The sequence below is a fragment of the Dendropsophus ebraccatus genome, chromosome 10, assembly GCF_027789765.1.
Source record: "Dendropsophus ebraccatus isolate aDenEbr1 chromosome 10, aDenEbr1.pat, whole genome shotgun sequence".
NCBI lineage: Eukaryota > Metazoa > Chordata > Amphibia > Anura > Hylidae > Dendropsophus > Dendropsophus ebraccatus.
The window spans coordinates 24,011,189-24,035,220 of record NC_091463.1 but is presented as its reverse complement, the minus strand read 5'-3'; the positions used below and the strand labels follow the sequence as shown (position 1 = coordinate 24,035,220).

General features: G+C 41.0%; 1 protein-coding gene across 2 annotated transcripts in view; it reads right to left on the bottom strand.

Moving 5' to 3' along the window:
- The window catches only part of ASTN2 (astrotactin 2), a 526,582-nt gene that overhangs the window by 379,184 nt on the left and 123,366 nt on the right, over positions 1 to 24,032 (bottom strand). For both annotated transcript variants that reach the window (XM_069943247.1, XM_069943248.1), the window contains exon 3: positions 5,492 to 5,846. In XM_069943247.1, the coding sequence (XP_069799348.1) occupies positions 5,492 to 5,846 (355 nt within the window). The remainder of the gene's footprint in view (positions 1 to 5,491; positions 5,847 to 24,032) is intronic.

Here is a 24,032-nt window from a genome sequence, read left to right as displayed (position 1 = left end):
CAGCAGATTTGATGCTGTGTTCAGTTATTTAAATGAAATCTGCTGCAGAAAATCAGCTGCAGATCCTGTAGGTGTGAACGCACCATAATGGTATTTTTTTTTTATTATACAGAACAGCAGAAAAAAATGGACACCCCATTTACCTCTTTCCTCAAGCGATTAACTTTTATTTGTTGGAAAAAAGATTTTAGCCATCTATTGATGCATGTGATATCACTTGTCAGAGTCGAGGCTAAAAATATTTTTTAATAAATTATTATTCCCTTCAGTAAATTAGATTTTATATGTACGTTTATCTCAACATTATGTTCCCTACTTATTTATATATTTTATCAGAAAGGAAGCTGTATATGATTGTGTGTATTGGCCATTGTCTATGTCCCAGATACACAGGAGACAGAACAGGGAGTACTACAGATGTAGTTGCATTACCTGCACGGTTGTTTCATTGTGCCGTATGGCTCTAAGGGGTATGGTTGGTGAAAATAAAATATTAAAATATAGCAGTGAGGTCTAGTAGTAACAGGTTGGGCCAGCTGGCCGGGGACTCCCATACCAGTGCAACCTTCTGTCCATCTCGAATCCTCCTAATAGTCACACTGTCTGTCATTCGCCTTTCTGAGTGATTCAGCAGCAGTGTTAGGAGAGAGGAGGACGGCTCTGTCCCTTTGTACTGTATGTGTTTTGCAGCAAGTATAGTCTGATCTCATTAAATGATGTAGATCCTAAACTATACTCAAATGTGATTCAGACAATGTGACAATGCAGAGATCAACTGCCCAACATTACACACCTGTTATGTCAGATAGGAATTAGTGCACCCCGGCTCTCACCCACACCACTGTCCTGACCCACTTAGGCAATCCACCAAAGGTCAATACCAATTGGGCATATATGAGCAAAAACAATAAGTCACTGATAACATACCAAAAGGTATGAACCAGAACGTCAGGTCAACAGGTCAAGCAGGCTAAGTCAATACTAGGAGGACATGTCAGGTTCACATCACAAGGCAAAGAGAGGGTCAAGCACAGGGTGGAAATTAGGATACAGGGAACAGAGCAAGTGTAAAGCCAGTGAGACTCAGACAGACCACCCACTGTTATAGCAATGTGTTAGCTACAGATTTAAAGTGAATCTGTGACCCCCTGACTGCCTACTGAGCTGGTGGCACCACTAGACAGATTTTTTTTAAAATAAAACCTTTATTTGGGCTGTGAATAGTGTCAAAGAGGTGGAGCCTATTATTCCTGGGGCCTAAGTGCTGCTAGCCTTATCGTTACATCGTTAGGATCTAAGCGATAATCGTTCGGTTGAATAGCAGTTAAGAATGAAACAATGAACGAGAAATCATTGATTGTTTAATAAGACCTGGACCTATTTTTATCGTTGCTCGTTTGCAAATCGTTAGCATTGAATAAGACGTTGTTCGATCGTTCGCAGTAGCAACAAATGCAATAGCGACGACAAGACGACCGCAAGAGCGATCATAAGTAACGGTTATTGTTCCATGTAAATGAGTAAATGATTTCAGGCCGTTCGCAATAGCGGTCGTTTGAAATCGTTTATCGTTAACGATTATGCGAACGATAATCGTCCCGTGGAATAGGGCCCTAACTGTGAAGTATGCCTGTCCTTGCATAATCAGGGACATACACTGTGCATACAACACAGTGATGCAGCTGTGCTACGGCCCAGGGAACAATCGGCTCGGCCTCTTTTCACGTAAAAATATCTTTTTGAAATAATGTAAATAAACACACAGACAAAGATAACACAGATATTTTCTGAATGCTTTCACTGATATCTTTCCAGCATTTCCACCAGCTTGGTTAGTGGTCAGGGGGTCACAGATTCAATTTAAATACACAGACTAAGAAGGCATTGGACGCCAATGCCAAACTTTTTTTGCCTGGTTCTTTTCCCTCCTGATTGACTCTGCTTTGCAAAATGTGTGGGCATGCCTAAATGTCCCCTTCATGTCCATTCCCCTGAAAACCTGGCACCTAGGAACAGGAGCAGCATCAGAATGGGCACACAAGGTCAGCTGAGTTACTGACAACATCTTAATCATGCAGGTTTTATGCTAATAGAGGATCAAGGGGGAAAAAAACAAAAATGCATCTCCCTAATGGCCTATGACCAGACAAAATAAATGCCAAATAGGCCTTTCTTTCAATCCACCTTAGATAGAATAGTTTACTGTGATGATTGTATGTACAGTGTCCCAGAGTGGGTATGGCCCCTGCTATGTTTCTGCCCATCTGTAGCAAGGTACATTTGCGTAAGACCCTCTGGGTGAAGGCAATCTGTGCTCTGCCTGTGTTTCCTATTTCTGCCTGCACTTGCTATTTTCTACCATTAGATGTCACTGTATTGTATGTATGCATAGCTGAAGGACATTGTACACAAAGAGTTAATTGTTCAACTGCCTAAGGGCCAGTTCACATGGATTAAAACTGGCGGAATTCCGCCAGTTTTGCTCCGTGTGAACTGGCCCTAATCGTATTTTATTAGTTTATGCCAACTAATCCCTGAGCTGGATTGCCCAGTCGTATTATACTCCAGAAAATACGGTATGTCTATTATGGACAATACATTTATATGTATTATGCCATCAGTATTAGAATTATTTAACTATTTTACCTTAGAATTAAAAAAAAAAAATCTCCATGGGTTTCTGGTTGAAGCTGGATTCAGAGGATCAAGTGAATGTCGTGATGAGAATTAAAAATAAAACCACTTGACTGTTTCCTCCAGCAATCCCTCCTACACAAGATATCATACTGTCCCACACTGTCAGTCAAGCAGCCTGCAGTCATATTACATAGACAAAAATATCTGATGATTGAGCAGAGTTATTAAAGTGAATAAGCCATTTTAACCATTATCTGCATTTTTGAAAATTCAGCTAGAAACTATATAAACTTCAAATTTCCAGTAGGCATTACTGACCTTAAAATTATTTATAAATTTATAGGAATTGTATATGGATAAAAAAAAATAATCATGCAGCCATGGCACCCCTGAAATTTATCCAGAAAATGAAGCATTTCTTCCCCAAAAAATTAAACATGTTTTATAGAAATGAAAATAACCCGAGCATACTAGAGTCTGATCGTCTGGCATTTGAATATAGGTGGCTGAAGAAGTTTCAGTGGAATTACACAAAGAAAATTAGAGAAAAACACCCAGAAATAATATAATTTCACACAAAACTCCAAAAATACTGTATGTCAGTTACATTTATTGGCACCCTCAACTTAAAGGAGAAGTCCAGCGAAAAGTATTGTATTGCCCCCCCAAAAGTTATACGAATCCCCAATATACACTTATTACGGTAAATGCTTAGAAAGTATTTTTTCCCTGCACATACTACTGCATCAAGGCTTCACTTCCAGGATAACATGGTGATGTCACTTTCTGGAAAACATGGTGATGTCACTTCCTGGATAGCATGGTGATGTCACTTTCTGGACAAAATGGTGATGTCACGACCCGACTCCCAGAGCTGTGTGGGCTGTGGCTGCTGGAGAGGATGATGGCAGGGGGACACCGAGGGACAGAGGGCACTGGGTATTAGTGTATATTGGTGATTTGTATAACTTTTGGGGGAAATACAATACTTTAATAAAAATTTTACCAGGACTTTGAAAGAAATAACTGAAATCAATCACTTCCTGTATTGTGTGCACAGCTGAAGGTAAGGGTTAACTGACCGACTGTCACTTATGTGTGATCTGGCCAATCACTGTCCAGTATCAAAGCCTTTCTGTTGTGTTCTGGCCAATCAGGGAAGAGTTCATTCACTGAGGGAGATTGAGTACTGAGAGGATTTCAGTGAGGGAGCTGCTCTCATGGCTCCCCAGCTCAAGAGCCCAAAACAAGGAGCTTATTATTTCTTTTAAAGCAACCTCATCTAAGCCATGTTTGGCTAGAGGCATACTGAGGAGGCTGAGGTGAAAAGGGACTGAGGGGACCACCTCTACTTACACTGGGCGGCTGCTATTTTCTCTCTCGTGACAACCAATGAAGGATTACTAGTCAGTGGTTAGGTAAGCAGATAAAGAAAAGACGCCACTGCAATTCGGTAGGATTCCCTAGGGATCCCCCCCAACGGCTAGCTTCGCCCATAACCTGGGATCTACGTTCCTGCCCTTTGTCACTATATGCCCATAGACAACAAATAGATGGAAGATTTACACCAGTGCACTCCTATCTCCTCTCCCAAAGCCAGCTGAGTTACAGCATCTAAAGACTTAGAAATTAAATAAATAAAGTATTTAAGTATTATTCCTACAGCACGAAGCTGCGTTCACAAACCTAAAGATACCCCACTCAAGGATTGGATTTTATGTATTACACCTAAATTAAAAGAAAAGACTTACTACCGTGTATTGCGTTAAATGGATTACAGTAAAAGTGTTTTTTTGTTCAAATTCAAACAGACTTTACAGATTTACTTCACATCTACACCCATATTAAAAAAGTATTTTGTTGGTGTATCTAGGGGTGGGCGCACACCACTCCTGGCCACCGTGACAAGTGCCTCAGGAAGACCACCATCTAGCCCCGCACACCACTTAGCAATCCCTGGTCACCACATTTAGACTACTCTTCTCTTGAAAATTGCTCCAGGATAGAGATGAGCAAACTTTTTAAAAGTTCAGTTCTACAGGTTTGCCAAACTTTAGGGTAATTGTTACTTTGGTGGGGTGTGGAACCTGCAGAGAGAGTACAGTACATACTGTACAAATAATGGTCACCAATATATTAAGACAATAACAGGAACAATTCGAAAGAAACAAGGAGCCAGTCATCTATATTTCATCAGATCCCAAAAATAGCTTGCGGTTTGTCAGGCTTAGTTGGTGGTGGATCTGCCTGCTCCATTTTTTTTATACTCATGCTCACAGACAAAGCAGATAAACTAAAAAAAAAATTCCCACAAAGATGTGTACACAATACAGTCCCTTACCTTATGCCATATTGTAGCTAAGATCAACGTAGCACAATCATGCTCGAGTTTAATGGTTCAGCATTTGATTACCGGCGGCTGAAGAAGTTGAATGCAGCGCTGGAATGCCTGGAGAATGCCTGGATACAGCCATAAGCCATAGGCTGTGTCCATGTTTTCCAGGACTCCCGAGGGCAGCATCCCACTTCTTCAGCCACTTAATTCAAATGCCGAACGATCGGACTGGAGCGTGATTGTGTTGCGCTCATTTCTAGTAGCTAATCAAAATAATTTACAAAAACATCATCTAACTATTAAACCTTATGGTAAACCAGAAACTTCATCTAGAATGCAGATTTGCACTGGCAAAATATATATTACATGATAGTGATTTTTTTTCTGTCCTCTTCCTAGACCAGTAAATGCTGCCCCCAATTACAGAATTTTTTTGAAAAGCTAAAATACTTCACAGTGCTAAATTCTAACCGGGATTTAATTAACAATAAAAATGTAAAAAATTTTTTAGCTACTTACCTCTTTTTTGTACTTTTCTCTTCTCTTTTCTCTCTTGTGTCATTTGCTTTGTGTGATCCAGTTGACTCCCCCGCTCTGAACCTCTTTGAGAGTCTTCCTCATCGCAATCATAATCATCCAAAATTGGTGTCTCTCGTATGGACATCCTCAAAACCGAGCTGTGCGGCTGTAGCTTAGATGACCTAAAGTCCCGAGAGGGGGGTCCTAGCAAAACAGATGGGATGTAGTGAATTTCATGAGTGGCTTCAGTGCTGGCGCTCTTTTGTGGAATTCTTCTCCGCTTGTGCCAGCGCCGCTGAACGAACAATGCAACTGAGAAAATCAGCAGAAGTAAAAGCAGCGCGATCAGACCTCCCTGCACACAGAACAGAAAACACAGGCTATAAACACATAGACGCACATCAGCTTTAGTCAAACTCTAAAGAAAAGAATATGCAAGAATAAGTTACATCACATTTTACATGTATATCCATAGGGAGCTGAACGTCCCGACAGTTTCCTGCAGAAAGGTTGCACACATTGTGATGGTGGCCCTATATGGTGGAAATTCCATATCCTTAGCACTCAGCTGTTCTAGATTTAGGATCTCTCCCATATAGTACTAGATTATCAGACTGTCATAGAATAGGTTGGTCAAGTATGAAGATAGAGAAAGTCTATAACAGAAGCTTAATGGGAACATGTCATCAGAAAATTATACATTGTTTCAATGAAGTTTTTATATAAAACAAAGATTTTTAAGAATTTTAGTGATTTTTTTTGTTTTAAATTTAATTTTCCATTTACTATGGTTTGAAAGAATCCTGATATCTTGCAGTTTTTATTCTGATGACTAGTCTAAAAAATAAGCTGTGGCATCCTGTTATGTCTGTGATGATAAGGAGGAGACTATTGTAAAGGGATCTGTACAGAATTACCATTAGTTTTAACAGCCTCCCCCTCCCTATGGAATGTCCTTGTTAAAGGTCAAAGACTATGCTCTGTAAAGCTTCTTAGTGATTTGCACAGAAGTACAGCAAAGACAATAGCAGCTTAGCTTTGCTTTGTAGAATGGCATGTGCACAGGTCATACAGCATGCTTACAAACCTACTCCATACACAGAACAGCGTCTGCTGATGTTCATTGCGTCCATGTGCATAATTGTAGGCAGATGTCTGTTTCATGGAACTGTTTAAAGGGAATTGGAAAAATGTTATTTTTAAACAATATTTCCAAGTTTCCTATCTATATTGTAAAATATTCTTGCTGCACTCTAAGCTTAATAATAATCATCTGACATTTACAGTAATCTGTTTTGCACAGATCGCTTCCCAGTATTGTCCTTTTTATCATCAGAGACAGGATAACAGTGAAAAGTGACACCTTCATATAGCTAAGACAGAATGAGACCATTCATAATAGATGATGGTCAATGCTAAACCTTCTCCTCACCTTGTACAATTATCTCTGCACAGGTCACAGAACATGTCTAGAAAACTCTACCTTAGAAGTGAAGCAGTGCCTATGTCCATGAGATTTGTTGTAAACCAATATCTCTATATGCAGTTGAATGCTTTTTAAGGCTAGATAGATTAGCCAGTAAGACCATGTTTACATTGCATGAAACACCGGCCGTTTTGTGAACCGGCCAGGTCACAGAGTGGCCAGTGTTACTAAACATCATCCCGGCCCGTACTGCAGTACCGCACGGATGATGAGGCGCATTGCCTCTACATAAATCCTGTGTACATGGAGCCCGTCCAGAGCTGGCGTAGGTTTCACTATCATTTTTCCGCCTGAAAAATTATAAATGTGGCGCACGCAGTGGCCCAGCCCCCTCTGTGTGCTGCCGCACCCCTATAATGCCCCCTCCCCTCCCCACTGGCGTAGAAGGCACAGATGGGCCTGATGCGAATAAAATATTTGCAAGTAGACTATTTGCAAATATTTTTACGCCAATCAGGCCCATCTGCAGCTAAAAAAGACATTTTAGCCTTAAATTAAAAATTTTTATTGATAAATTAAAATTAAAGAAAAAAAATTAGCAGAATTTCAATATCTGGTCCTGATCAGAATAAATCCAGGTGTGTGGTGTGATACTGTATGCTCACAACAGGGAGAAACAATTACATAGGGCTCCAGTGAGTGTGTCCAGTGTCCACATACTTCAGCTGTCACATCTGAAGTACAGTAAGCCCTGAACTGAACCCAGTCCACTGTCCCTGCCTATTTGGAGGAACTTGAATAGACCCACCCCAACTGGGCCACTACTACACAAAGTGTGGGGGCCAGTGGCGTAGCTATAGGTGTCGCAACGATCACCATCCCGACCAAGCCTGTAAAAATTTCAGCTAATTAGGGAGAACTGCGGTTAGCAAGCCTGCAGGCTGCCTGTATTCAATTGTATCAGCAATCACTGATACAATGAAAGAGAGGATTCCTGGCAGGACATGGGGAACCTTGTGCTAACTCTAATGCCCCTCAGTGTAATGCAGACAGTTTATGATAGGGGTTGTAGATTTTCAACTTGTAACTTACTAGAGTTTGTGAACTATAACCCCCATAATGTTCTTCTGGCAGTTCATTATGGGGGTTGTAGTTCTGCAACAACAACAGCAGCAAGGCGCCAAACTTGAGACAAACAGCACATAAGGCATCTATACATACAGATTTATTATACTCTAATAATAATATATATTTTACAAGACGGCTGATAAAATGACAGGTACCGTAATAAAAATACAGTGTGATTGTCACATTTTTCCTCCTATGTAATATATTACTACTACACTGTAGCATTTTTTTATAGGACTGGTAAGTGTAGTATGCGTGAAACATTTTGCTTTTAAGGCTTCCTCTAACATTCAGTTACTATCTATAATAGTATGTCAGTCTTGTAGCAGAAAAAAAATGAAGTTGCTTGTTTGGAACCAGTTGTTGTTTACCTTATAAAACTTTCCTCTCCCCGTGGGAGTGATGTTTGATTTGCTGTTGCTCACATTGTCTACTTTTTGATTTTCTATTATGTGCTATTCAGTTATTATATTTGATTTGTCATTGCGTGAACTCTTTACTTATTTGATTCTATTTATCTGAGTCTCGTTGTTGTGCCATCTTTTTGTTTATCTCATTCCCTTTATGCCATTAGAATTTATTTATTTATTTGCTTTAGACTAACACAAAGCATTTGTATTACTTGGTGCATGGTATCAGAATGGAACGTTTAACCCCTTCATGACAGAGGTCATTGGTGCCAGGATGTCCGGGTCAAATGAATGCAATGTTCCTCCCCACCTTCTACGAGGAATAGTGCTTTTATCTTTCCACCTACAGGACTAATTGGGGAGTCATTTTTTGTGCCATGATCTCTAGTTTTTATTAGTTTAATATTGGTGTAAAAGGAAAATTTTGATCGCTTTTTATTTTTTTTCTGATATATAATTTAAAAAAATCAACAATCCTGGTGTGTTTTTTTTCTGTTTACGCCGTTCACCGTGTGGGAACAATGTAAAATGTAATAGATTCTGTATGCAATGACATATAGTATGTTTTCTTATTTATTTTAACATATTTTTATAAATGGACAAGGAGGTATTTTAAACTTTTTTTGGGGGGGGGAGTTATAAGGATTTTTAAATACTTTTAAAAACTTTTTTCATACACTTTTTTTAACACTTTTATTCATTGTAAAACATGCACTCATTAGATTGCATATACTGATCTATGCTATGCCATAGTATAGCATAGATCAGTGTTATTGGCGATCTATGCATAGAGCCTGCCTGAGAGCAGACTCTATACACAGAATGCCGATCTGCCAGGACAGAGGTATGTGGCTTACCCCTGCTCGTCGGTACAAGCAATGGAGCCCCTGGCAGGATGGCTGCGGGAGTCCCGATCAGTCAGTGACAGGTGCTTGTCCTGTCACTGACTACCTTAAATGCCGTGATCGCTATAGGTCGCGGCGTTTAAGGGGTTAATGACAGGTAGCTTCCTGTCATTATCATCAAAAGCCCCTGAAGTCAGGAACATATTTATGCACTACTGCACCATGGGGTATGTGCAGCAGGAACATATATACAGTGGTGCCTTGGATTACGAGCAGAATTAGTTCCACGACCAAACCAAATCCACTCTTTAACCAAAGCAAATTTTCCCATAAGAAATCATAGAAATGCAGACAATTGGTTCCACACCCCCAAAATAAATATTTATTATTCTGAATAACAGGTAAAACTAATGAAACAAACATTCTGAAACAGCAGAATAAGTGATATTATACGTTACTGTACAGGATGGGAAACACAAGGGCTGACAGAGACTGCAGGGGGCATGAAGGAATGAGCAGGGCAGATGTGGGCACATACATGCAGCGCTCTCTGTCCAGGGAGAGAGGGGTTACAGCTATGGAGAGATTACCTCCATAGTCCTGTCCCCTGATGTAAGCCCCAGCCTGAAGTGGATCTGCTATGATTTGGAAGGTGAGGGAGACTTTCTGGGTCAGAGTACAGGGCTGTAGACCCTGCTATGCAGACCTTTCCCCTCCTCCACTCGCGCTCCCACCCAGTACAGGGAGCTCTTAAACCGAAGCAATGCTCTTAAACCAAGTAACAATTTTGAAAAACTATGAGCTCTTACACCAAAACGCTCTTAAACCAGGTTACTCTTAAACCAAGGTACCACTGTATATATATATATATACACGTATGGCTGGCGTGAATGGGTTAATGCTGCTTGGGGTTTGGGGTTAAGGTCCTTTTACGTGGGCCGATTATAGACAGGCAGATACGAATCTCTTCTTCGGTGGCTCATTTAATCTCTTATGTGGCCACTTAATTCATTGTTAGTCTGCTGCACATCTTCCCATGTAAACAGGAATATGTGGCTTACTTGGATGAAATTAATAGGCAGTACACATTTTTGAGCCTTGTAAAGGCACCGCAGCTTTGGGCCCTTCCATTGGCTCCTAGCACCTAAAGTATATTTAATGCAGCCATTGGCACCTATTGAACCACAGTAACAAAAGAGATTCCTTAAAGTAGTTATCCGGCTGGGTAAAATATATGTTGAATCATCCCCCCTCCTGGAGAGAGAGATTTGGTGGGTTTTATACCTATGTTTGCTACCATCTATGTAGGCTTGGGCTGGCATAAAGAATGAAAGTTATACTCACCTCCTCCCAGTCCGGTCTCTCCTGAGCATTGCTTTCTGTTTTCATCCCAGTCAGGGAAGGCATTTGGTGGAGAGTAACATAAATATTTTAGCATTTTCTAGGGCTGGAAAATCCCTTTAACTGTTTGGATCCGCTATTTTTCCTTTAGCGATGTATTGGTATATATGGTAAATGTGTGTTAGTGGGATTTTTTGGTTATTTTGACCTAGCTTCCCATGTTTTCTTTATTGCAGGCAATGTTATAAACTATAGGCTATGTTCACACAACCTCCAAAAAAAGGAAAAAAGCGTCAGTTTTTTTTTGTTTAAAAAGATGTCCGTTATTGCATCATTTTAAATGCGTTGACTAAAATGCATTGAAGTCTATGGAATAACGGATGTGTTTTTCACACATTGTAATGAATGTGCCCGCCTGAAAAGACGTCCGTCATTCAATCCATTGGTGAAAAACACGTCCGTTTCTCCATAGACTTCAATGCATTTTATTTGTCACTTAAAATGATGCAATAACGGGCGTCTTTTTAAACACAAAAAGCGGACGCCTTTTTTCTTTTTTGGACATTGTGTGAACGTAGCCATAATGTAAGAGCTTATAATACTAAAGAACTTCTATTACTATAGAACGCCAGCAGCTCCTCTGTTTAATAAGTATGACTTGATGTTCTTCTGCCCTGATTCATTATCTCTCTCTAGAATTGTTTTCCCAATGGAGGCGTACCGGGATATTACATGATGTGTTGCTGCCTACCAGCATTCATGACACATTCAATTAGTAACTTTCGAGGTTGTCATGTGTCCTAAAACTTGCACTGATTCTCGGTCACGCTTAACAGATGGTCGTAGACATAGTTCAAAGAGTCTGTCATTGCTTCGGCGGTATACATACTGCCTTCCATTACTTCTAAACATCTCCATTTACTGTACAGCATTACTCTACATTTCACGAGTCGGCTTTCAGGGTTCTGGTGCTAACTTCACTCTTTTTCTCCTATGGCTTCTTGACAGCTAAGGATTCTTAGAGTTGAATTGTCTTCCCAGAGTTTTTATCAGTCTTAATAATTTATTAGGTCTTTAGTCGTGGTCATAGTTTAACCCTTTAACTCTCTGCACAGTATATGTACCACACGGGAGGGTCCTAAAATCACGTCACTGTCGAGTACTCTGTGCTATTAGTAGCCGCTGCTCACAGTAAATGTCAGTCATTGAACCATTTAAATGCCATGATCAATAGTGATCATGCCATTTAAACGCCTCATTGACCTGTCATCCGAGGTCTGATCAGTCCCTGCTGATCGGTTGCTTTGGATGCCGGAAACCTGTACTAGGCCTTCATAGCAGCCACAGATCTGTTGCTGATTCCCAGCAGAGCTCTGATCTAAGTGATCAATGATATAAAGTAGCATAGTATTGATCAGTATAAGCAATCTAACTTGTGATCATAATAGCCCCTAAGGGGATTTTAAAAAAAATTACAAAAGAAAGGGTTTTTTTTTATGCATTTTAAGAAGTTCCCATAATAATAAAAGTTCAAACCACCCCCCTTTTCTGTTTACCCAAATTCAAAGATGTAAACAAAAATTAAATATAAACATATTTGGTATCAATGTGTGTGAAACTGTCCGTTACAATAGCAATAATATTTTTAATCCCGCACGATCAATGGTATAAATGCAAAAAAAGAATCGTAAAAGTAAAAAATTGCTGATATTTGCTCACATCACATTGCAGACCAAATGGAATAAAAAGTGATCAAAACGTTGCATCTTTCTACATGTGGTAGCGACAAAATGTAAGGATCACGGAGGGCAAAAAATGATTCCCTTATATATGTTTGTAGATGGAAAATTGAAAGAGGTCCACATCGTTAAAGTGTCCCTGTCGCTATAGCTTTCAAAATCTAAATTAGCAGGGGATGTGATATAAAGCATATTTGCAATTCACATTCAATATTTTTTTGCTATCATGTTTTAAAACAAAGCTATACTTACTTGTATCCAGGTCCATTCTCCTGAAGGCAGATTTTTAGTCTTGTGTTGGTTGAAAAAAAAAGACTAAACACAAGAAGTCCAATCATCTGCGCTCACAGAGAAGGCAGTCAAGTGATTGACGGACACATTGAGCTGTGACTCTCTGTACTGCTTGGACCTCATGTGTTTAGTCTCTTTTAATCAACCGACACCAGACCCGGCACAAGACTAAAAAGCTTCAGAAGAACGGACCTGGATACAAGTAAGTATAGCTTTATTTTAGTGCAATATATAAAAACAAATAAAAATAAATAATGAATGTATATTGTTTATTTCACAACCCCTAACTGATTTAAATTTTGAAAGTTATAACGTCAGCGACACTTTAAGGGGTAATATTCTAATTTTTTTTTTAAATAAAGCTGGAGGCTTTTGCACAAAGAACGGTGGTTCAAGACTTTTGTGCCGAATTAAGTCCTACTTTATATACATCCAAATCAATAGCTACTACTTCAATTACAAAATTTTTGTGAAGTGTAATAAAAAACAAGGGAAGACACAAAAGGCCTTGTTATAAACTTAATGCAGTTATATTTGAGTTGTAAAGGTACAAAGAACCAGGTAAAACAAAGAAAAAGTAAAGTGTTCGGCACTGATGAATCCATAGTTGAAAAAAACAAAAAAACAAAAGACATAACAAACTAATTAAATCCTATAATACATACCGCCTCTATAAGTTGACATTTTGAATGTTAATGTGTTTTCCCTGAGTCCTATTGGCATCACAATAGATGGGGTGTCTCCGCCCCTGTGAGACCCGCAGGACGAGAGGAAATTTTAATAAACAGAAAAAAACAGCTCCACCCCCTCCGGTATAACTATGGCTCAACCCCCTCTACCTTCAGTTCAATAACAATAAATCTACTAAGGGGGGGACTCTTGTGATGCCAATAGGACTCAGGGAAAACACATTAACATTCAAAATGTCAACTTCCCTTACGTCCTATTGGCCTCACAATAGATGGGAATTAGCGAGAAGTACCCCCATCGGGAGGGCCCTCAGACACCACAGCACTAAGGACAGAACTGGCAAAAAGCGTCCTGTCAGCAAGGAGGGAGTGTAGGCGATAATGCTTAATAAATGTACCCGGTGTAGACCAAGTAGCTGATAAACAAATGTTTTCAATTGGAACAGCACATCTCTCTGCCCAGGTGGTAGACACTGCTCTAGTGGAATGGGCTTGCAGAAACTCTGGCATCTCCCTTTCTGCTAAAGTGTAACAAGTGCGAATGCAGTCGCAGATCCATCTAGAGATTGATGGTTTGGAAGCTTTCTTGCCCCTAAAGCGACCCTGAAACAGTACCAGTAGGTTTTCCTCCTTTCTGAACTCTTGAGTTCTGGATAAGTATACTCTGAGGCAACGAGGAACATCCAAAGAAGAATGATCTTCCCCTTCGGCAGACGATGGCTGAAAAGCAGGAATGATAATGGGCTGGTTTAAATTAGAAAAGGATGGAACCTTGGGCCTGAATTGCGGAAGGAATCTGAGAAGCACTCTGTCCGGAAGGAAGGTTAGATATGGTTCTACAGAACCTAATGCTTGTAGCTCACCAACCCTTTTGGCTGTTACTATAGCCAGGAGAAACGAAATCTTAAACGTGACAAACTTCATGTCCGCTTCCTCCAGTGGTTCAAAGGGATGAGAACACAGGTATCTGAGAACCAGAGATAGATCCCATGGAGAGACTGGTCTGACTAGAGGAGGTCTTAGCCTATCAATGGCTCTAGAAAAATCCTTTACTTGTTGAAGTTGTAATAGCTTCTTTCCCAGGAAAACTGAGAGGGCAGCGATTTGCACCCTAATGGAGCTAGGTCTAAGACCCCTGTCAAAGCCGTCCTGGAGAAAGTCTAACAATTGAGCTGTGGACGGAGCCTCTGGATTAATACTCCTAGAGATTGCCCAATTACAGAAAGTTTTCTGAATTCTTGAATATGATCTGTTAGTTGCCTCACTTCTCGAGTGAGAAAGGGTCTGTAAAACTCTCCGCGAGAGTTCCGAAGCTCTTAGTATGGGCCTACTAGTCTCCACGCTGTCAAGTTGAACGCTTTCAGGTTCTGGCAGCGGTGTGGGCCCTGTGTAATGAGGTCTGGCCATGGCGGCAACCTCCAATAGTTCCCCTGGCTCATCGTCATGAGTAATGGGAACCAAGCTCTCTTCGGCCAGAAAGGTATGATAGCTATCACTGAAGCTTGGTCCTGCCTGATTTTCATCAATACTCTCGGTATCATGGCAACCGGGGGGAAGACATAGGCCAGACTGAAACTCCATTGCACCGTCATGGCGTCCACCACGAGTGGATTGTCCATCCTGTAAAGGGAAAAAAAATCTGCTCAGCTTCCTGTTGTCTCGTGTTGCCATCAAGTCTATCTGGGGTAATCCCCATTTCTGAACTAACATCTGAAATATGGCATCGTTCAGACACCATTCCCCTGGTATGGTTAGACCGCGACTCAGGCGATCCGCCAGGATATTCAGGTCTCCCTTGATATGGGTTGCGGATAAACTCGTTATCCTTCCTTCTGCCCATAGAAAGATCCTTTCCACTTCCTTCAGAAGGGATTGGGATCTGGTACCTCCCTGCTTGTTGATGTACCACACACAGGCTATGTTGTCTGTACGAATCCGGACTGACTTCTGAAGGAGCATCGGGGCGAAATGACGGAGTGCGTAGGTTATTGCTCTTAATTCCCGAGTGTTGGATGATAGTTTGGACTCCTCTGTTGACCATTGTCCTGAGATGTCGAGGTCCAGCATATGTGCTCCCCAGCCTGTCCCCGAGGCATCCGTCGTAAGAAACATCCATTCTGGCTCTTCCAAGTTCCTCCCATCTTTGAGATTCCTCCACCACTCCAGGGATCTTCTGCTGTTGGGTGAGAGTACCATCTTGGAGTCTAGAGAAAATAGGGATCTGTCCCAAGCTTGAAGCATCTCCATCTGGAGAGTGCGCATGTGCCAGAGTGCCCACTGGACTGCGTCTGCTGAAGATGAAAGAAGACCCAAAAACTTCATGACTGTTCTGATAGGAACCTGTCTGGGTCTGGCTAGAAATTGACATCCTTGTCTGATTCTTAGCTTTCTCTGAGGGGAAAGAAAGAGTTGCATGCGTTGCGTGTCTATCAGGAACCCTAAAAAGGGTTTGCGCGTAGAAGGAGTGAGATCCGACTTGTCCCTGTTTATAATCCATCCGAGACGATGGAGGAAAGACAAGATTATGCTGACCTGTGTGTGGAGGAGGTCCTCTGTGGCGGCAATGATTAGCCAATCGTCCAGATAAGGAACCACTCGGATTCCCTGGAGTCTCAATTGGGCAACTACCGAGGCCACTACCTTGGTAAACACAAATGGTGCTGTGCTGATGCCGAAGGGGAGAACCTTGAACTGCAGATGGCGTACACAGCCTTCTATTGAAACCGCAATTCTCAGCAGTCTTCTGTGCGGAGGCCAAATCGGGATGTGGAAATAAGCGTCCTGGAGGTCCAGAGCTGCAAGGAAATCGTTTCTTACAAGAACAAATTGAACAGAACGAATTGTGTCCATTCGAAACCTTTTCTTTACTATAAAACGGTTGAGAAATCTTAAATCCAGAATGAGTCTCCACTTTTTGGATGCTTTTGGCACAAGAAACACAGGGGAGTACAATCCCCTGCCCCTCTCCTGAAGGGGAACTTCCTCTAAAGCCCCCTTGGAGATTAGAGTCTGAATCTCCATCTCTAATATGGCGTCCCTGGGAGGTCTGGGGGGTTTTGAAACAAAAAATCTCTCTGGGGGATAAGGATCCAGAGAAAGGGAGTAACCCTCCCGAACTAAATTTGTTACCCAAGGATCCTTGATCTCGGAATCCCAGGTATCTGCGAATAGGGTAAGACGTCCTCCTACCGGGACGTCGAGATAGTCAGAAATCTGGTTTCTTGCCTGAGGTCTTTGGCTGCTGTCTGTTGCTACCTCTTCTGGCTGTGTAGGAGCCTCTGCCTCTAGAGGAATAACGAAACTGACGGGTTCTCTGTGGGGTTCTGTCTCTACGAAAAGGCCTCCGAAAAGGCCTTTGGTTATAAGGTAGAGACTTTCCTTTCTTATCAGAGAGGTCTAACATTAGTTTATCTAATTCCTCTCCAAAAAGACGACCTGGAATATATTCCAGGTTACTCAGATAGTATTTAGAGTTGGTATCACCAGACCAAGGTCTTAACCAGAGTTGTCTGCGACTGGCAGTGGCAAGAGACATCGATCTGGCAGACAAGCGTACCTGCTGATGAGAGGCATCTGCAAGAAAATCTATACCTAAATTAATATGTTTAAATAGAGTGAGCATTCTATCCCTACTGACCCCCGTCTCTATATCCTCCTGCAATCCCATAAGCCACTTCCTAAGCGCAAGGCTAACCTCCACTGAGGAAATAGCTACGGCTGCCTGGGCCGACGCTGCAGAATAGGCTCTCTTTAAGGAGGTCTCCATCCGCCTGTCCATCGGGTCCTTTAAACTGGACCCATCATCCGAGGGCACCAGGGTTCTTTTAGAGAGCTTTGCAACTGCTACATCCACTTTAGGGGGAGGTTTCCAGTCCTTAGATCTATCCTCAACCAAGGTATAAATGGTTTTAAACCTGCGACTAAGCACAGCAGCCTTTTCTGGTTTTGACCACTCCAACTTCATCATATTAAGGACAGATTCATCCACCTCAAATCTTCTCGAGGTGCCTGGTCTTTCCCCATCTTCATACGGATGATTCTGATGTCTAACAGCTTTGGTTAGTTTGCTGAATTTTTCCGTGGGAAAATAGCATCTCCCAGGATCAGGTTCCTCATCGTCATCCTCATCATCTGAAGATGAAATCTCTTCCACGGGTGCCCTATAATTATGATCAGATGGGGACACCCTCATCGGGGAGCAACTTCTTCTAGATCTTTTCCTATAAAACAGATACCTCTACTTTAGATATCTCCTAGAATATACTTATGAGATGCACTCATATGACTTACTGTTTCTGCAGGGACTCCTTTAAATCCACAATAGATTTATTAAGACCTGAAACCGACTGGTCCATATAATTCTTAGCCCAGACGACCACATCCTGTACTGTAGGCTCCTCCTTGTCTATTAAAATAGATGGAGTAACATCCCCCTGGGACGGAGCTTGCTGTCTGCAGATATGACATTTAAGGTATTCCCAGCCGTCCGGCAGAAGATTTTCTAAAAATGATATGATACAATCTCAGGCTGCTAAAACACTCGCCATCCTCTCCCAGATTAGAAAAAACACTTACCGCACTCAATGCAAGCTAGATGCTTCCTCTTGGAAGAGCTTTTCCTGGAAGCACCTCCTGACCCCTCTCTGGAGGACATCTATACATATATACAGTGATCAGCCAAAAATTTCTCCTTACAAGAATTCACAGAAAAAAAGAGAAGAGCTCATACATTGCCTGAAGTCTGGCTTTCCGCCACGCAGGCTCCTGTACACAACAACGGAATTACTTATCTCACCACCAGGATCCTCTACCGTCTGCACGGAAGAACGCCGAACGGAGATGGCTTCTGACCGGCACCCACGCCGGATATACGTCATCAAAAGGCTCGCCGGCCCCTAGAGTGACGCACTTCCGCTCACCGGGCTACGACAAAATGGCGGCGCCCATACGAGGAGACCTCCGGTCGACCTGAGCTCAGTCAGGTAGTAGCAAGAGCGCTTCTGATGCGCACTAACCTCTGAAATCCAAGTAAGAAGTCCGGGTGCACCAGGCACTTCCCACTCGAACTATGTAGAAAGGGTCAGGAGATCTCTCCTGACCTCCTCTCGCTGCGGCCTGCAAGGGACGAAAAAAAAGAACTGAAGGTAGAGGGGGTTGAGCCATAGTTATACCGGAGGGGGTGGAGCTGTTTTTTTCTGTTTATTAAAATTTCCTCTCGTCCTGCGGGTCTCACAGGGGCGGAGACACCCCATCTATTGTGAGGCCAATAGGACGTAAGGGAAATGTGTGTAGTATTATGTGCTTTAATGAAGAGATCATTATTTTACATTTTTGGTTGTATTAATATATGAAAATCACTGTATAGGAGAAAGAAAAGTAATTGGTTATCAAATAAAAAGTATTCAATAAAAAAGTAAAATAGTATAAACTAAATTTTATAAAATATAAACTCACTGATCGTTCTAAGGGACATTTGTAAGCTCATGTTACACATTTAAAAAAAAAAAAAAAGAAAAGAAAACTGGTGTCAAATAGAAAAAGTGGCCATTTTTCAATATTTAAACCTTTTTTTTTTTTTAGCCTTTTCAGGCCTAACCACAGCCAATATTTCATAGTCACGGCCAAAATTTTACTATAACGGCCATCAATATGAAATAAACAGCCAAAAAAAAACCTTGTGGAAACATAATGCCTTATAATATTCACACACACAGTAAAATAAAAGAAAAATACAGCCGGAAGATAAGAAATAAAAAACAGCCCTTTTTGTGTGAGGCATAATGATCTGCTGTTTTATTACTATTATTTTATTATAATTGTTATTTAATATTTAGAATATATATATATATATATATATATATATATATATATATATATATATATATATATATAATCAAAGGGTGTAAAATTTAGACTGGTGCAAACTGTCCACAGCAACCAATCACAGCTCCACTTTTCTTTCACCAGAGCTGGAAGCTGAGCTGTGATTGGTTGCTGTGGGCAGTTTGCAACAGTCTAAATTTTACACCCTTTGATAAATCTCCCCCAAAGGCTTTACCCACCTTTGTAACTATATTATTGCAGTCATACCTCCTCCCATCTGTCTCATACTTCCTGCTAACCTAACTGATGTAAGTTGGCAAAAAGTAGGGGACAGATGAAAGTGAATACCATGGCAGGACCAGATGACATACAAGGTTTTACAGATTCTTTGTAAAATTGCTTAATTTATCTTAGTTTTAGATGCATTACAGCCATAAAAATGTTAGGGTATGTTCACACACACAGAAAAAGAAAATACAGCTGCCATTTTGAGGAACCGTAAAATACAGTCATATTTTGAAAGTAATAATGCGCTCTATTTAAGTCAATAAAAATTTGGCCGGCAGTGCTCACACTAAGACCAGCCAAGTATTGAACATGCCCATTTAAAAAAAAAAAAATAACTGCATTTTTTTTCACCTGTTAACCCCTTAAGGACCGGGGCAATTTTGATTTTTGCGTTTTTGTTTTTTCCTCCTTGTGCATAAAAGGCCATAGCAGTTGCATTTTTTCACCTAGAAACCCACATGAGCCCTTATTTTTTGCGCCACTAATTGTACTTTGCAATGACAGGCTGAAATTTTTGCATGAAATACACTGCAAAAGCAGGAAAAAATTAAAAGTGTGGAGAAATTGAAAAAAAAAACACATTTTGTGTATTTAGTGGATATGTGTTTTTACGCCGTTCGCCCTGGGGTAAAACTGACTTGTTATATATGTTCCACAAGTCGTTAAGATTAAAACGATATATAACATGTATAACTTTTATATTATGTGATGGCCTGTAAAAAATTAAAACCATTGTTTACAAATATATGTTCCTTAAAATCGTTCTATTCCCAGGCTTATAGCGCTTTTATCCTTTGGTCTATGGGGCTTTTTTGCGCCATGATGTTTACTTTCTATTGGTACCTTGATTGCGCATATACGACTTTTTGATAGCTTTTTATTAACATTTTTCTGGATTTGATGCAACCAAAAATGCGCAATTTTGCACTTTGTTTTTTTTTTGCGCTGACGCCGTTTACCGTGCGAGATCAGGAATGTGATTAATTAATAGTTCAGGCGATTACGTGTGCGGCGATAGCAAACATGTTTATTTATTTATTTACTTTTATTAATAGCCTGGCAAAAGGGGGGTGATTCTGACTTTTATTAGGGGAGGGGGCTTTTTATTAATAACAACACTTTTTTTTAACTTTTACACTTATACTAGAAGCCCCCCTGGGGGACTTCTAGTATAAGTGCACTGATCTCTCATAGAGATCTCTGCAGCATAGATATGCTGCAGAGATCCATGAGATAGGCACTCGTTTTCTTCCGGCTGCTGCAGCCGGAAGTAAACGAGTGCCGAGCCGGGGACGGCGCCATCTTGGAGCGGTCCCCGCCCGGCTTCAGTAACAGAGATCTCCCCACTAGACACCAGGGATGACGCTGCAAACGGTATTCGGATGCAGCTGTCAACTTTGACAGCTGCATCCTATTACTGTATTAGCGGGCACGGCGATCGGACCGTGCCCGCTAATACCTGCGGTCCTGGGCTACAAGCGGCACCCGGGACCGCCGCGGTTCAGAGTGCGGCCGCCGCGCGGCCCCGCTCTGAACGTCCTTAACGACCGCAGGGCGTAAATATACGCCCGCGGTCGTTAAGGGGTTAAAGGGGTTATCCAGCGCTACAAAAACATGGCCACTTTCCCCCTACTGTTGTCTCCAGTTTGGATGGGGTTTTGAAGCTCAGTTCCATTGAAGTAAATGGAGCTTAATTGCAAACCGCACCTGAACTGGAGACAACAGTAGGGGGAAAAGTGGCCATGTTTTTGTAGCGCTGGATGACCCCTTTAAGACATTGTTTTATCAATACTCAAAGTTACAGCCATGCTTTGGTACTGTTTTACTGTTATATAATCTGCACACGTTCAGACTTTTACGCCATTCTCTGGCCATAAGGTACAGTGGCTATGATCTTTTGGTTGTTGGTTTCTTGTTGTACAGTTATCTGAACACAGCTCTATTTCCAGTGGTATGGTAATTAAAATCTCCACCCCACCCATCTCTTTTCCTGTTCTTTTCTGTATGTGGCTGCAATGTCAATCATGCCTGGGGCAAGAACCTGACATCCCATAAACAGTTTACTAGCCCAGTCTCTAGTGCTTGCTATTAGTCTCATTTGAGCGTGCTAGCGTCTCCTCCTGTCTTTTATATCTTGATCTGATTTTGTACTTTTTTGTCCGTTCTGACCCTTGGCTTGTTTATCACTCGTATTTGTGCGTTTGTCTTCTCCATGTTCTTGGCATAGGAAGGGGACGTTGCCAAGTTGTCCTCTACTGCTTAGGGTAGTTGAGCTAAGTAGGTAGAGACAACTGGGTGTGTCTAGCCTTATGGCCCACTGTCCTTGTCTCCACCCTACCTCTGTTGCCAGCTGTTAGCAAAACAACTGTGTGTGACCGTAGCCCAAGGAGCCCACCAGCATGATCTCCAGGAATCAGACACTTATAACCCAGATGGTAAACGTTAATTCTGGGAAAACCCAACACATATTACAACAAAGTCGATAAAAATATGTGAAGACCCAACAACTTAACATCCAGTTCCTGCTAGAACCATCCATCCCCCAAAGAATTGTAGAATCTGAATTTATTTATAGCCAATTTGTGAACAAAATCCATTTATTTGATCTAATACCTCGATGATCAGTGACTCCACATTCCCACACAGGGCCAATATTATTCTGCTGCAGGAAACAGCTGGAAATTCTTCAATGGTTACAAAGAATCTTGCATTTCTAGCCCCAGAGATGAATTTAATTCCGAAAGTGTATTTTTACGTTCTGAACATGACGATTAATAATTCAGCAATACACCTTCAGAGTAAGATTTAATATAATAAAATCCCACAACCACATGCTGATAAGGGCATCGTTGCAGTTGGCTCTTGGGCAGCTCCCAGTTAAATTGGCCAGAGCCCAGGTGTTCATAAACCTAACAAGATATGGGAGAACAGCTGTCCAAGAGTATAAGTGCATTACACAGCCGGAACTAGTCCTATTTGTAGAGGAATTAAATTATGAAATATGTGATGCGGGGTCAGTTGAAACTTGCCTTGAATTTGTCAAACAGTAAATTTCAAACATTCGGGATAAAATTTCTCAATACTATAAAACCGCAATCAGGACTCAAATAGTGTTGGCTATAATAAACCTCCGGTTCTAGAGAGTACAGATGATGACCATGAAAAAAACTACTGAAAAAAAAGTTTTAAATCACTCGCTTCAGTTCACCTTTCTCACGTGTAACATTAATTCATAAAAAAACATTTAATTTTTAGAAATAAAGGGGTACTCTGGAGAAAAACTGGAGTCAGAAAGTTATATAGATTTGTTAATTACTAGAGATAAGCGAACCTGGAGCATGTTCGAGTCCATCCGAACCCGATCGTTCTGCATTTGATTAGCGGTGGCTGCTGAAGTTGGATAAAGCCCTAAGGCTGTGTGGAAAACATGGATACAGCCAATGACTATATCCATGTTTTCCAGACAACCTTAGAGTTTTATCCAACTTCAGCAGCCCACGCTAATCAAATCCTGAACGATCGGGTTCGGATGGACTCGAGCATGCTCAAGGTTCACTCATCTCTATTAATTTCCTCTATTTGAAAAATGCAAACTTTCCAGTAGTGTATGCCCTGCAGGAAGTGGAGTTCTTTTTTTCCCAGGTCTGACACAGCACTCTCTGCTGCCACCTCTGTCCGTTTCAGGAACTGTCCAGAGCAATAGCAAATCCCCATAGAAAACCTCTTCTGCTCTGGACAGTTCCTGACATGGACAGAGGTGGCAGCAGAGAGCACTGTGTCAGACTGGAAAGAATAACCCACTTCCTGAAGGACATACAGCAGATGATCAGTACAATTTTATTTTTTTATTTAAAAAATCTGTATAACTTTCTGACACCAGTTAAAAAAAACCACCTCTGAAGTACCCCTTTAATAGTCAAAAATTCTAGAATTAAAAGGGAACTCCATTTGAATGCATTAAAATGCATAAAAAGCATAAAGGTGTACTCATCGATCCCTTATCAGCTGCTTGACACCTTTCCCACTTCTCTCTACGCTGCTCTTAGCCCCAGATTCAAACTTTTACAAATGATCCCAGTTTTATATCATGGTACCTGGCTGGGAAACTACATCTCCCAGCATGCATTGCACCTCAGAGCCAAATGCCGGGTACCCATCTCTGTCGTATAGTATCTGCCCACCACTGTGAGACTTTATGGCATTTGTTAAAAAATAGAAAACATTCATTTGCATATATTTAAAAAAAAATGCTATTAAAATGATTAAGAACTATTAACTATGATCGTGATCCAAACTAAACTATTATTATTACTATACGAGCTCTAATACACTCATTGTAGTTTTACATTTTTTGTACGTATGCTAATCAATAGATAATTTTATCTGTGAAATTGCAGCCAAAATTTTTATGTTTTTCTGAAAACTTTACTGGACTTTCTGGTCATACTGATAATTATGCTTACTTTTTTATCATTTAGGTTTTTTTTATATAATAAGTGGGGAAAGAAGGTATTTTTTATATACTCACTGGAAAAAAATGCAGCACTAACCACAAATAATA